We start from the raw sequence: 14066 nt of genomic DNA on the forward strand, positions 1-14066 counted from the left end.
ACCTCCTGCGTCGGAGAGCAGGAACGGAGATACCAAATAAAAGGAGGACACCAGGGTGAGCTTCAGTAGAAGGAGCTGAACGTATTGACAAAGGGGCAAAACTATCAAGAGTTCAAGACAAAGTTGAATTAAGTAAATAAACAGCTGAATCCACAGTAACAACAGGATTTATGGAAGATAATGAAGAGTCCAATGCTTGTGAAAAGGCCTCAGGTTTAACAGAATGAAGATCTTGAAATGAGCAAACAACAGAATGGCAAGGAGGTGGACTATGACTAAGTGCAAATGATCAGATAACAGATATTCAGTGGCTGCAAAATCAGAAATAACACACTTCTTCGTAAGAACTAAATCAAGACAATGACCAAAGGAGTGTGTAGGTGAATCAGAGCAAAGCTCAAGTCCAAACAAAGACAACAAAGAGTAAAAACATGAAATAGCAGGATCCTTCGAATCATCCATATGGATGTTGAAGTCCCCCAAAATAAGAATGGGGATATAATCTGAAAGGAAGAGAGTCAGCCAAGAATGGAAATCAGATATAAAAGTTGAAAATGGGCCAGGTGGATGGTAAATGACTGCAAACCACAGATGTAGAAGCAGAAAGAGTCTAACAGCATGGACGACAAAGGAAGAAAAACAATGTGTTTGTGGAAAAGACAAAAGCTGAAACTGACATGAACTAGATAATAGAATACTTACCCCTCCCCTTCTACCATTTTGGTGACTTGTATGGGTAAAAGAAAGACCTCCAAGGGCAGCTGAGGTCACAGTATCATGGGCTAGGAGCAAGGTTTCAGTAAGAGTAAGATGAAGGGATCTGGAACAAAATAAATCACGAACTGCTGCAGCTTTAGGAGCAACTGAACAACAGTTCCATAAGGAGCAAGGGGAGGGGAGCTGGGAAGGAGGAAGACAGCAAATAGGTATAAGATTAGGGGAAATGTCAGGAACCATAACAGGAAAGAAAATAAAGAAAAAAGAATTATTAAAGGAAGTATAGACAGAGAAAAAGACAAAGAAATTATAAAAAACAAACAATGCTGACATTCCTAGTATTAAATGCTAGAATTCTTAGATCACTAACTGAAGTAATTTTTCCAAGATTTGATCAACATCAAGGGACTTACATGGAGACTAAGGCTTTCAACCAGCAATCACACCAGTGGGATATTGGAAGTAGAACATAGAACATTGGGATCAAATCCCCAGGCTACCATGGTGTTTCTTGGTGGCTTTGGGGTCCAGTGAGTTTTCTTTATACTAATCTACCTTGGAGAATTGCCTTAAATATAATTTGAAGTAACACCTTTTCCCTTGAGTAAGAGTAGGACAGTAACCTGATAAAATTTTGAGCCTGGGCATTTTGAGCAATGTCTCATGCAGAAATATGAAAAACTTTGAAGCCTTGATCTCCTTTAAAGCTACTTCTGCAAGATTTTCATACAGTGTCATAATCCTCATTTGCACCTCTGGACACTATGAACACTTTTATTGTACTCTGTGTCCTCACACTGTAACAGCTGCACGCCTGGTGGGAAAGATACTCAATTCACATTGTTTCTTGCATACTAGTGTTTGAAAGTAAGGAGGGGGAGGATAAGGTCACCTTTTTCTCTCACAACTAACTGGCAGCATGACACTTACCAAAGCATACAAAGGGCTCATTCACACTTAGGGATAAATCAATTTCTGAACTGGATCATTTTGAATAGATAATTTGAAACTGAAGCAGTGTTCACACAATGTTTGCACCCTCAAATCTGTCCGTGTTCCCATCAAAGTTCACATTTGAATGGTGATAGGAGCTGACACCCAGAAAGGAGGGCCAATGGACAGAGGGTGGGCAGAGGGCTGGAACTTACCCACCCCAAAGATCTTGGCAAGCTGCCCCCTTTTCCTCCTCTCAGCTCACGCCAGTTCCGTGGGGCTTCTGGTGTTTTTAAATTTCTCACGCTATCAAAATGGTCCCTTTAAATCTCCATGCAGCTGTTTTCCACTTCAGCCAGTGAATTGGTTCTTTTTTTTCTCAGTGGGAGAGAGGTTGGGGAAGTTGGAGAGAGGAGTCCTTGAGGGGGGCATAAAGTGGCATGTGTTTTTTTAAAAAAAAAACTTTGGCAGATCCTGCACTTGTGCACAGGTTTTCAGGACTGTGGCTTCATGGGCACAGTGGGGGTAAAACTGGCCTGACTTCCATAAATTTGTGGGATCCATGCATGCCATGGGGGAATATTACACCCATGGATCTTTGGATTCCAGGGCAGTTTGCCCCCCCACTAAGTCCATGAGTTCCCCTCACCCATCTCCTCACCCATCTTGAGAACCTGCGCACAAGTGCAGGATCTGCCAAAGTTTTTTTAAAAAGCAACACATGCCACACTATGCCCCCCAAAGCCCCCCCTCCCCGACTTCCCCAACCTCTGTCCCACTGGGAAAAAGGGAAGTAATTCACTGGCAGAAGTGGAAAATACCTGCAGGCTGATTTAAAGGGACCACTTTAACAGCACAGAAAATTTAAAATCAAAGAGATCCACAGAACTGCCATCAGCACTGAAAGGGGGGAGGAAAGGGGGAGGTTTTTCAAGACCCTTGAGGTGGGCCAGTTCCAGCCCTCTGCCCACCTTCTGCCCATTGGCCCTCCCTCCCAGTGCCCAAATGTGATCACCAGCTCGTTCACGTTTCGGACAATCGGCGTCTATTGAAAAGACACGCTAAATAAACCTTTTCAAAATGATGTAGGTCAAGAGGGCTTGTGCCAGTTTGCCCGGATTCACCCCAGATACTTTGAGTGGGAACGAGGCACTTTTAATCCACTTTGCAAACCGGGTTAAATCATAGTGTGAATGAGCCTAAATAATGACACAGTAACACAGAGAGACTACAACTGTTCACAGTCACAGCATACCTTGTAAGCATTTTCTTTGCAGAATCTAATGCTTACCTTTGCTTCTGATCCCCCCACCCTTCCCTTTCTGCCTTTGTTGTTCAAATGACCAAATGTTCAGACATCTGGTCAGCACACTGTCTGCAAATGAGCTAGAATGGAGGACAGAATATGCTGAGTAGAATGCCCACACATGCAATACATGTTATTCCATGGGCTATAGAAAGAGGGAAGGGCTCTGATCAGTACATTTTTTTGCTACCTTTCTTAAATGTGAAATAGCTCCTTTTCTTGAATATGGGCTCCAAGATCAGTCCTGAAGTGAAGATCGCAAGTTTGTTATCTGTAGCACATGTAAGCAGAACTTGGAAAATTTACTTTTTAGGACTACAGTTCCCAGAATCCTGATGTTGACTGGATGATTCTTGGAGCTATTATACAAAAAAGTAATGCTCCCTGAATTCTGCAGGTAAGGAATGTTGTAGGATTCAGGAGGAATGTTAGTCTGCTTGTTTTAAATGTTGGAAGTTGAATGTAGTGGATTATCATGTCCCTTAAGTTGCAGGGCATCTGCTGCTCACAATTGGGGAAATCCAGCTTGTTAGAGTTTCATCTGCAAACTATCACATCTGAAGAACAACCCACTGTCCCCCCCCCCAAAAAAAAACCCCAACTTCGTCTTGGTGGTGCTACTATTGCTGGGAGTGCTTGAAACAGTTGTGTGACAGTCATAGGTTTCTTTTGAATTGTGGCATGAGAATGATATACCTAAGCACTGCACTCAGGCAGTATTAAAAGATTTTAATGATTGAGAGTCATGTAACTATGTTCTTTAAAAAGTGAACATTTCCCCACTTTTCCACATGAGATCTGAGTAGTCCTTTTTTAAAAAAAAGAAAAGAAAAAGAATAAAATTCATTCAAGGTGAAAGCAGCAAGGTAAGTGTGTTGAGCTTAACTGCAGAGTCATTGGTTGTATACTGTATTAAGGAAGTACAGTCTGTCTGTGATACAGAGGCCTCATTTGGCTCCCAAAGGCTTTAGGGACAGCCCCAAGGGGTCTGACTCTGCTGATGATCCTTGGGGCTCTTAAAGGCAAGGATTTCTCTTCCTTCTCTCACCCAAGAAAGAGAATACCTGGGAAGTGTGTGCCTAGATGGGTGGGAATTGCAAGACTACTGACACCCTCACTCCCAACCAGCATCACATGTGGCTCTCAGCACCAAAAACTTCAGCTATAAATTCCTGATGGTCAGGATTCTCCTAAAGCTTTGCTCATTCATATCTCCCACTCCCTTTATTTCATCTGCATTTCCTTTGCTGGATGCCTTCCTCACCATCAATTCAGACTGATATCCTCATTATGAAGCCAAAGAAAGAAACATTTTCATGCTCTCTACCTCTGGTCTTTGATTCTCCTGGAAGAACTGATTCTGCCCAAGTGTTTATGAATGTGAAATGCCCAGTCCCTACTTTTACACGTGCTCAGCAAATAGCTACTCAGCAATCAACTCTTCTCAGCTTTTGAAATGAGTTCCAAGTATGGGTTGTTTGCAGGCAATTCAGTAGACACTCAGAGATGACATGTTCCTTTTTGTTTATACCATCTCATTCCCTGTCTCTTAAGAAAGCCTAAAGCCCTCCTTCTCCTCACTGGATTTATTATTGCTAAATATGATTTACTTTTAGCCTAGATTCTCTTCTCCATGGAAACTCTGGGAATATCCTTTCTCCTCCTGCCTCCACTACCAAATGCACAACCCATTGATTGCCATGTTGACCACTAAGAGTCTCTCTCTTTATCACACACACACACACACACACACACCAAGAGAGATGGAGAGAATTGTGTCATAGGATTAATTTAGCCCCTAAACTGGTGACAGAAAGGAAGGCACTGGAAGTCCACCCAGCAATTCTGTAACCCCCTGAGGACTGATGACATATAATTAGCATCTGTTTAAATGATGCACCTACAGAATTAATCACACAGCCTTTATGAATTCTCCCTAGGCTTGCTTTGTGTCAAGGCAGATGTCCTCTGCCACTGCTCTTATGCAACAAGAAATTGGCAGTTTTAAATACAAGAGGTTCCTGTCTTTGCACTGAATCTTTCCTCTCCCATTGTCCTGTTTGCAGTATTACACTTCACCCTTCCTCACTTTTAATACTTTATTTTTCTATCTCCATCACTGTGTCTGGAAAGGTTAAATCATTCCAACAAACTCCACCTGTGTCTTTTGGTGGGCTCATAATAAAGCATAAGCAGATGTGCTGATATTTGTGTGCATGGAGGGGGGAATATAGAATCTACAGTTGGACAATATCTTTATCAGGACTAACAAAAACGACACAGAAATAGCTGTAAGAATTCAGGTACTCCAGAACTCTTCATCAGCATAGGTGACCTGAAAAGTAAGGTATAGAGAAAGGGGCCAAAAAGTCAAAACTTAGGTCAAATATTGTGATGTATAAGTTAGACCCAAGAAACATTTTGGTCCAGGATTTATTAAAGTCTTGAAATCTTTATACAGTGGCTCCCAAGCAACTATTATAGTCAATAAATTAATCTCAAATTCCTTTCCTATACAAAGAGGGAGAAAACAAGGCTGTCCCCTCTCCCCACTTCTTTTTGCCTCTAGCTAATTTCATTCAATGTAACCCTAATATATTAGGTCCAAAGATCTGAGGTCAAATTCATAAATTAAATTTATTTGCAGATGATATATTATTCTTTTTAGAATACCCTCATAAATCTTTTATGGAATTAAAAGTTATTTTAGATTCTTTTGGCCATTTTGCAGGTCTGCAAATTAATTATACAAATTCTAAACTTTTATGTTTTAATATTCCTTCTGATCAGCAGAACATACTGCAAAAGTTAACAAACCTACAATTATACTCACCGGGCTTTATATATCTGGGTGTATATTTGACCAAAGATATTAACCAATGTATTCCACGTAATTATAAAAATGTTAATAGTTGAATTATTGCAAAATTAAAAGGATGGAAACATCTATTCCCCTCGATTTTAGGGAGAATTGCCCTTGTGAAAATGTTTATTGTTCCACATCTTTTTTTCTATTCCAAACAATACCTATGTCTTTTTCGACCTTGAGAATTAAAAAGTGGCAAAGATTGATTAATTCATATGTTTTTGATAATAAAAAACCTTGTTTCTCTCAATCTATCACATTCCTCCCCTCAAAAATGGGGGAGGGGGGTTAGCCATACCAGATCTTCAATTATATTTCACAGCTTTTCAATTGTCTCAGGCGATCCCTTTAATGAAAAAAAGTAGTAATATCTCATGGGTAAAAATGGAACTTAATATAGATTTACACACTTTCCACAGTATTTAAAAAAAAAAAAAAGTTCCAGGAAAGGAGATTAAAGGATTAAACAACCCTTGGTTTAAAACTATCATTGAGATCTGGCAAAAAATGGAAAGATATTCTCTCTCCAGATTTGTCACCTAATTGTCTGTTTTTACATCATCCAAATTTTTTTCATGAGGATAAATTTTGGCAATATAAAGGTTGGGCAGAAAAAGGAATTTATCAAATTAATGACCTCTTTAAGAATAATAAACTCAAATCAATTGAAGATTTAGCATCAACTCTAAACCCATTACCGATCTCGAGGTTTCAGTTTAAGCAAATAAAAACCTTTTCCTCTAGCTTACTTAAGAAAGGGGAAAGATTAAGATCTATGACTCCCTTTGAAATTTTATGCAATGATCCTGTTGGAAATAGTAAATGTTCAGTCTCCCAAATATATCATTTCATCTTGTTGAATTCATATCATGATACCATATGTATCAAAACATTGTGGAAAGTGAACTAAATATATCAATTCCAGAATCAGACTGGTATGCTATTTGGTCATCTTCTGTGTTGAAGTCAAGATCAGCTTTAACCAGAGACAACTTTCTAAAGGTAGTATGTAAATGGTATCTGACCCCTGTTAGGAAATCACAGATGATAAAATCTACATCACCTCTGTGTTGGAGAGGTTGTCCAGTCTTAGGGACTTATATCCATATGTGGTCACACTGTTCCAAAATTACCCACTTCTGACACAATGTGATCAACCAAATTGCTTCAATTACAAAACAAAAAATATTTTTTTGCCCAGCTCTTTTGTTATTTTTGATATACACAAAAGGTAATAAATCTTTTTAAAAAAGAAAGTTGATATCTTTTTTGCTGGCAGAATCTCGTCTAGAAGCGACTGATAATTGGAAAACAGGTCTTGTATCCCTTGATAGCTGGTGGAAAAGAGTTTGGGATGGAGTTTGGCTTATGGAGAAATTAACATATAACATGAAATATAACTCAAAACAACAAAACCAAAGACCTGTTCAGGAAAAATGGTCTCCTTTTATAGATTATATTAATACAAATTTTACATCCATTTTTCCTCCATCTAGCCACTGTTCTTTATGGTCAGATTTATTTTAAATGAATTGAATTGTGCAAAACTTTAATAAGGAAATTTTTTTAATGACATGAAACTTTTTTATACCATTGTCTTATGATTGCAAGATTTTGTATGATATATTTTGAATAATTTTTTAATTAAAAAAAGATGCACTATAGAATTATATCAGTTTCATGCCACTAGTACTCAGAATACTTTGGGAACTGCAGTACAAGGGAGTACACTAGAAGGTAATTTTTAAATACGGTATGAAACTACAAGTCCCAGAGTTCGTTATGATAGAACCATGCAGTAACTGTGTAGTACAGGTACAGCTTTATTAATCTCAGAATGGAAATTACAGACTAAATGAATGAGTCACTAGAAAGGTGCTACATATAACAGATTACACCTAGCATTTTTAGCCAAAATAGCAATGGCTGATCATATTTCTCAAAAGAGAACTGCCAGCTTTCTCTCATTACAGATAAAGGTTCCTGGGTAAGCAGAGAAGGGAAATAAGGAGAAACATGATAATGTTTATAAAAGCAAAGCTAAAGATTAATTTTAGGTAGCATTAAGGTTAAAAAGTTAATTAAAGCATAAATTTTGAACTGTTACTTAGTGACTAGAAGGAATGCACAGTCCCTTTTTCAGGGGGTAGGGAATCTGATCATAGATTCCATTCTGAATAGCAAAATAATAGCATTCTCCAAAGCATTTAACACTGGTGTCTGATGCCTACAATGCCAATGGTGAAGTAAATTTGCTTTTTTAAAGACTGAGAACCTTTTGTAAAATTCTCAAGAGAGTTTGGAAAAAAAGATAACTTGCAGGCTTTGAAAACTAAACAAATTAATGTAGTAAGTTGGTAGGATAGTAAATTAATGCATTATGGAGGAAATTTAGGTTAAATATGCACTTACACTTTTAACAAGAAAGCAGGGAGTCTTCTTTTAGCTTTTGGGTTATTTAATGTTGTCTGTATATTGTGGAATGTGTATATAATCTATAATATTTGTCTTTGATCCATTTCTTAAGTTTATGGAGCCCCAGTGACACAGTGGTTAAATGCCTGTACTGCAGCCACTCACTCAGAAACCCTGAGGTTGCAGGTTGTGAGTTCAAACTTGACTCAGCCTGGCATCCTTTCAAGGTCACTAAAATGAATGCCCAGCTTGTTGGGGGCAATTAGCTTACACATTGTAAACTGCCTAGGGAGTGTTTAAGTGCACTGATAAGTGGTATAGAAATGTACTTGCTATTGCTATATTCTGGGTATTGTTTGCTGTGTATTAATTATACATGTTGGTTATTGATTTGTATAATTCAGCAAAATAAAAATGTATATGCTCGAGGAGCTATCCAAGATGTTTGAACCTATTTTAGGGGACAGGGTTCATTTCCAAAGGTAGCTCCTTTGAAGTTCAGATGAAAGCCTGAAGCAGAATCACCATCCCACTGATGTGTAAACTACCCCCCAGGAAGGCATATAAAACAAAAACAGCTGGCTGTGAATTAGAGCTGGTCTCCATGGTCAGCCATTGGGTTTTCATTCCATAGCATGTATAAACACTATTTTCCTTTGATCCTTCATGATGCTTATTGTGATGAATGAGGAATTTGTTTCAGTTTATTTTTGATAAGAATTTCTCAAATTCCTTCATGCTCAGGATCGGAAAGAACTTTTGGTTTTAAGAAAATTGAATGTGGGACAAAGCAAAAATGATGGATTTTTCCATCCCTAGCTCTTTGCTACAATCCTGCTGGACTGCTGCTGCATCTCATTTTCTGTTCCCTCCCTTTTTAGTTTGGCAGGACCGAAGTAATCGACAACACCTTGAATCCGGATTTTGTGCGGAAGTTCATCCTTGATTATTTTTTTGAAGAGAAGCAGAATTTGCGTCTTGATCTGTGAGTGACAGTTTGACTCTGGGCATTCTAGAGACTTGAGTGTGGATGAGGAGGTGATGTGAAAAGAATCTAAATGCCTACTTATAGCAAATCTGATTTGGGGACCATAATGCTGCTCCGCAGGGATGGTCTGGTGGAGAGAAACATGTGCTTTGCTCTAACTGGGATCTGTAAAAGGAAAAGGGAGCCCCAACCACATTGAAATTCAGCAGAGCTTTTTTCATTCAGAGCTCCAAGGGCAGCAATGATTCCAATTAATCTTAGCATTATAGTCTTATCAAGAGAGTGTTTATCAGTTCTCTTTTTCAATTCATGTACTGTTCTGTGCCGAAATTGGTGGTTGCAAAGTCACTCCTCACTTAGCAAACTGCTTTTTCACTAGACCGCATATAAAGAGTTTTGACATTGGAAATTCCTTGGTGAGGAAGTGCAAAGCAGAATGGGTGGGGGATGGGTAGGGGGGATTCCATCCCTAAATTTTCCTTTGTAAATTTGGCAACAAATTTTACTTCAGGTGTTGCCATAAGTTAGAGTGTTAGCATATATATCCAAATATTGGCAGCCTTGTCTGAAAGAGGCAGTCCAGGGTTTCAGACCCTCTAGGCCTAACTGGAGATTTAAACTGGACCATCTGTAGGCAAGTCCCATACCATTCATTCATTGCTCTCTGAATGCAGAGATATTCTCGAAATATTTTGCTGCCTCTCTTTGGCACTTCATTGTATTTAATTTCAGTTTAGTGATGATATCTGACAATTCTTGATAGTTGCCAAGTGATGAAATGTGTTACTTGAGGGCCTGAACAGACAGGCCAAAATAAAGCTGCTTTGGGTCACTTTGGAGGTATGCTGTTTAAGCATACTTAGGACTGGAGTGTGGCTTTGATGTGGCTTCTGGCTTCTTAGGACGCATGCAGCATTTAAACAGCATACCTCCAAAGTGACCTGAAGCAGCTTTATTTTAGCCTGTCTGTTCGGGCCCTTGAGTCTCCCTTAGCTGGAATTCCAAATACTCCAAAAACCAAAACTTTTTTCATGGGTGAAGGTGACATCTTTGCTTTATGATGGTTCAAGGTATACAAACTTTGTTTCATACCCAAAATTATTTAAAATATTGTATAAAATTGCCTTCAGATTAAAGAGATATGTGAACCATAAATCAATTTTGTATTTAGATGTGGGTCCCACCTCTAAGATATATCACTATGCAGATACAGTCAAATCCCCCCCCCCCCAATAAAGAATAATAAAATAAAATAAATCAAAAATTCAAAACGCTTCTGGTCCCAAACATTTTGGATAAGGGAGGCTCAACCTGTATCAGTAATAAACAGTGCTAGGAAGCCTTTGATATTTCTACACAATGCCATTTATGTACAATGGTACAGTGTAGTGGTTTCCAATTTCTTTTCCTTTTAAGAATATAGTTGCTGTATCAATATCTGTTGAAGCAAAGCCTATGTCTTACAAAGGATTGAAGCACATTCTAGTTCAAGGGTGTGTGCACAATTAATACAAGGCAAAGCTGGGTCAGTGTGATGTAGTGGTTTGAGTTTTGCACAAGACATTCTGGAGCCCAAGGTCTGAATCCCTGCTCAGCCATTGAAACTCACTAGGCGAGTCATAGTCTCTTGGCTTCAAAGGAAGGCAATGGCACTCCCCTGATCAAATCTTACCAAGAAACCCTACTGTGATATGGTTACTTTAGAGATGTTGAAAATGACTTGAAGGCACACAACAACAACAACAACCAAGCTAGGCCTCCCCATCATCCAAAAGCTCAGATTTTTGTCCTACGAAAAACACCCAACATTCCCCTCTGATTGCTGTTCTTCCCATTGAGGAATGCTTGATAAGCTTTCAAAAAACCGAGGGTTACCAGAGGATAGTTTGAAAACCACTGGCATGTCATATTATTTCAAGTTAAATAGTGAGTTTTTCTAGATTGGTCGAAAGAACTATGAGTTCATATGAGACAGCTTCTAAGATTGTGCCAGTTGTTGCCTCCGCATTCACTCATTCCATTCTTTTGGGGGAATGTTAGTAGTGAGTTCCCTGATTTGCACTAAGATTCTTCTGAAAGTTCTTTTTTAAAAAACCAGAAAAGCAAATCAAAAACAAAGAGATTGTTTCATGAAGTGGCCCTATGGGCCTGTTCACTGATGCACTATTATGTTGGGGGGGGGGTCTAAATGTCACAGCTATTGCTGGGAATTGTCAGCTATAGTCTGGGACAAAAGCAAAGTCTTCTGGATATTTCCAAAAACCCTGACAACTACAGCAACAAATACCTGTGAGTATATTATCTATAAGATATGATATACAGTTGGCCCTTCTTATACACAGATTTTTTAATACATGGATTCAAGCATCCACGGTTTGAAAATGTTGAAAAAGTATAAATTTCAAATATCAAACCTTGATTTTCTATTTTTTATAAGGGACACCATTTTGCTATGTCATTATATTTAATGGGACTTGAGCATCCACAGATTTTGTTATCACAGGAGATCTTGGAACCAAACCCCAGAATATAACAAGGGTCCACTCTATTAATATATGATGCTATGATAAGAAATTAGTATATCATAAACCACACAAAATGGCATAAAGTATTTTTGTTGTTATGTGCCTCCAAGTCATTTCTGACTTATGGCAGCCCTAAGATGACCTTATCATGGGGTTTTCTTGGCAAGATATGTTCAGAGGAGGTTTGCTATTGTCTTTCCCTGAGGCTGAGAGCATTTGACTTGCCCAAGGTCACCCAGTATAATTATTTATACATTTAATAAATTATTTAAATGAAACATCAATTATTTAGAGTCTATAGTATTTGATTGCTAAATTTAATAGTATATAGCTATAGACCTCTCTCTCTCTTTCTCTCTGAAAACTGTTGGAGTCAAACCAAATAAGCAATGCCAACAATTCTTTGTTTTTATATTGTTTTGAGCCTCATTTAATCCTGTGCTGCGAGAAAAGTGGGATATAAATTATAAATAAATAAATAAAGTAGGAAGGAGAAATATTGGTACTTGAAGGTATCCCATGTGGCCCTTCCTACTCCCCAATTGCTCCTCTAAACCTCTGAGACATGTTTTTTAAAAATTCGCTGTGGAATAATATAATTTTCAGTAAAAAACAACAAAACAAAAGACTCCAGAGTATACAATATACCATTCCAACTCTCTCAGGGAACAACGGAAGATTGTCCCTGAAGTCACTTAGAAGTGACTTCCTGGATCATCCTTTTCACTTCTCCAAGATGGCAGCAAGTGTACAGCCCAAACAAGGTCAGGGGAGACAAAAACAATGATTGTCCAAATGTGCTCACCTTTATTTTAAAGCATTCAAGTTTAAAAAATCACATTCAGAATGACAGTTTGACTTCGCCTTTGGAAAAAGTTGACTATTGTATTTAGCAACATTTATTCCAGCTCTTGTCTGATGTTTGACATATAGAATCAAAGACCATTTGTTGTTGTGGTGGTGATGGTGGTGTGCCTTCAACCGTTTCTGACTGATGGTGACCCAAAGGTTTTCTTGGGGTTTTCTTTGCAAGACTTGATCAGAGGACGTTTGCCATTGCCTTTCTCTGAGGCTGAGAGAGCATGTGACTTGCCCCAGGTCAACCAATGGGTTTTATGGTCAAGTTGAGAATCAAACCCTGGTCTAGTCCGGAGTCACAGTCCAACACTCAAACCACTATAGGATGCTGCCCCACATAATCATTTTCCACACTCCAGTTTCATTGGAGCTTTGAAAACACTGGGGCACCTTTCAATCTTCTTGTCCTGTGTGTTCTAACCTGACCTCTATTCCTTGTTTTAAGTAATGGATGAAGAAAACAGGTCAGTGTGTTGGTCTCCAGGGGCAAACCACAGGAACCACACAGAGAATAAGCAGATCTGCTCTTGTACCCTTGAGTACCCTTAAAATGAGCCTTCTTCACAGAATTTGCAAAGGGCTCCCTGTTCTTAAGTGCTACTCAGATTGTGCAGAGGGGGAAATGTCCAGATTCTACATGGCTAAACTATGATGAATGACTTCTGCTTTTCTTTCCCTGCAGATATGATGTTGACTCCAAGAGCCCTGACCTGTCAAAACATGTAAGTTAAGTGCACATTCCCTGCTTCTTTGTGTGATTCTTTTATTTTCCAGATAATTACTCTTTGAGCTTCCTATCCCCCCCCCCCCCACTTTTTCTCTGCATACATAAGATGCTGCCTTATACAGGGTCAGACTATTTACGCTTTGAACTTAGTATTATTTGTTTTGAAGGCTATTGTTGTCCAGGATCTAAGTCAAAGATCTTTCCAATAACTTGCTATAAAATCCATTCTTAATGAGAGATGCTAAGGATAAGTCTTGACCTGCATGTAAACCACGACGGCTGAGTGATGCTCTTTCTCCAAACTTGTGCAATATCACTAAAATTCAGTATTTTATCTTAGTCCTTAAAACATTGTTCCACTCATTGCAAAAGTTTTAAAAACACTCTTCTCTTTCTCCACCCAGCATTTCTGTTTTATTGCATAACTGATTTTGATTGCATGCAAACATGATCATATTTCCTACTTTTGATTCCTCTTATTGAGTTACCATTTCCTTATTTCATTCAATTTAGGATCCTGTTACTTGTCTCCAAATGTATTTATTCCCTTGCTCATGCTTATTTTTCATCTCTAATTTGTCCATATATTCCTCCTTAGTCATTTTAAAAATCTAGATCAGATGGTATGTCCACTGGCTAAAGCCAAGATATGCGACATTCTGTGCAGTTCCTAGTTTGTCATGTGCTTCACTAATAATATTAATGTCATTGCTACTCTGCTATTATTATTA

At 38.6% G+C, this 14066-nt stretch overlaps 1 protein-coding gene across 1 annotated transcript in view; it reads left to right on the forward strand.

The window, feature by feature from the left end:
• The window catches only part of CPNE5 (copine 5), a 199411-nt gene that overhangs the window by 78092 nt on the left and 107253 nt on the right, over window positions 1–14066 (forward strand). The window contains exons 4-5 of the mRNA XM_042462760.1: window positions 9119–9222; window positions 13291–13330. Coding sequence (XP_042318694.1) covers window positions 9119–9222; window positions 13291–13330 — 144 coding nt within the window. The remainder of the gene's footprint in view (window positions 1–9118; window positions 9223–13290; window positions 13331–14066) is intronic.

The sequence above is a fragment of the Sceloporus undulatus genome, chromosome 4 (assembly GCF_019175285.1).
Source record: "Sceloporus undulatus isolate JIND9_A2432 ecotype Alabama chromosome 4, SceUnd_v1.1, whole genome shotgun sequence".
Taxonomy (NCBI): domain Eukaryota; kingdom Metazoa; phylum Chordata; class Lepidosauria; order Squamata; family Phrynosomatidae; genus Sceloporus; species Sceloporus undulatus.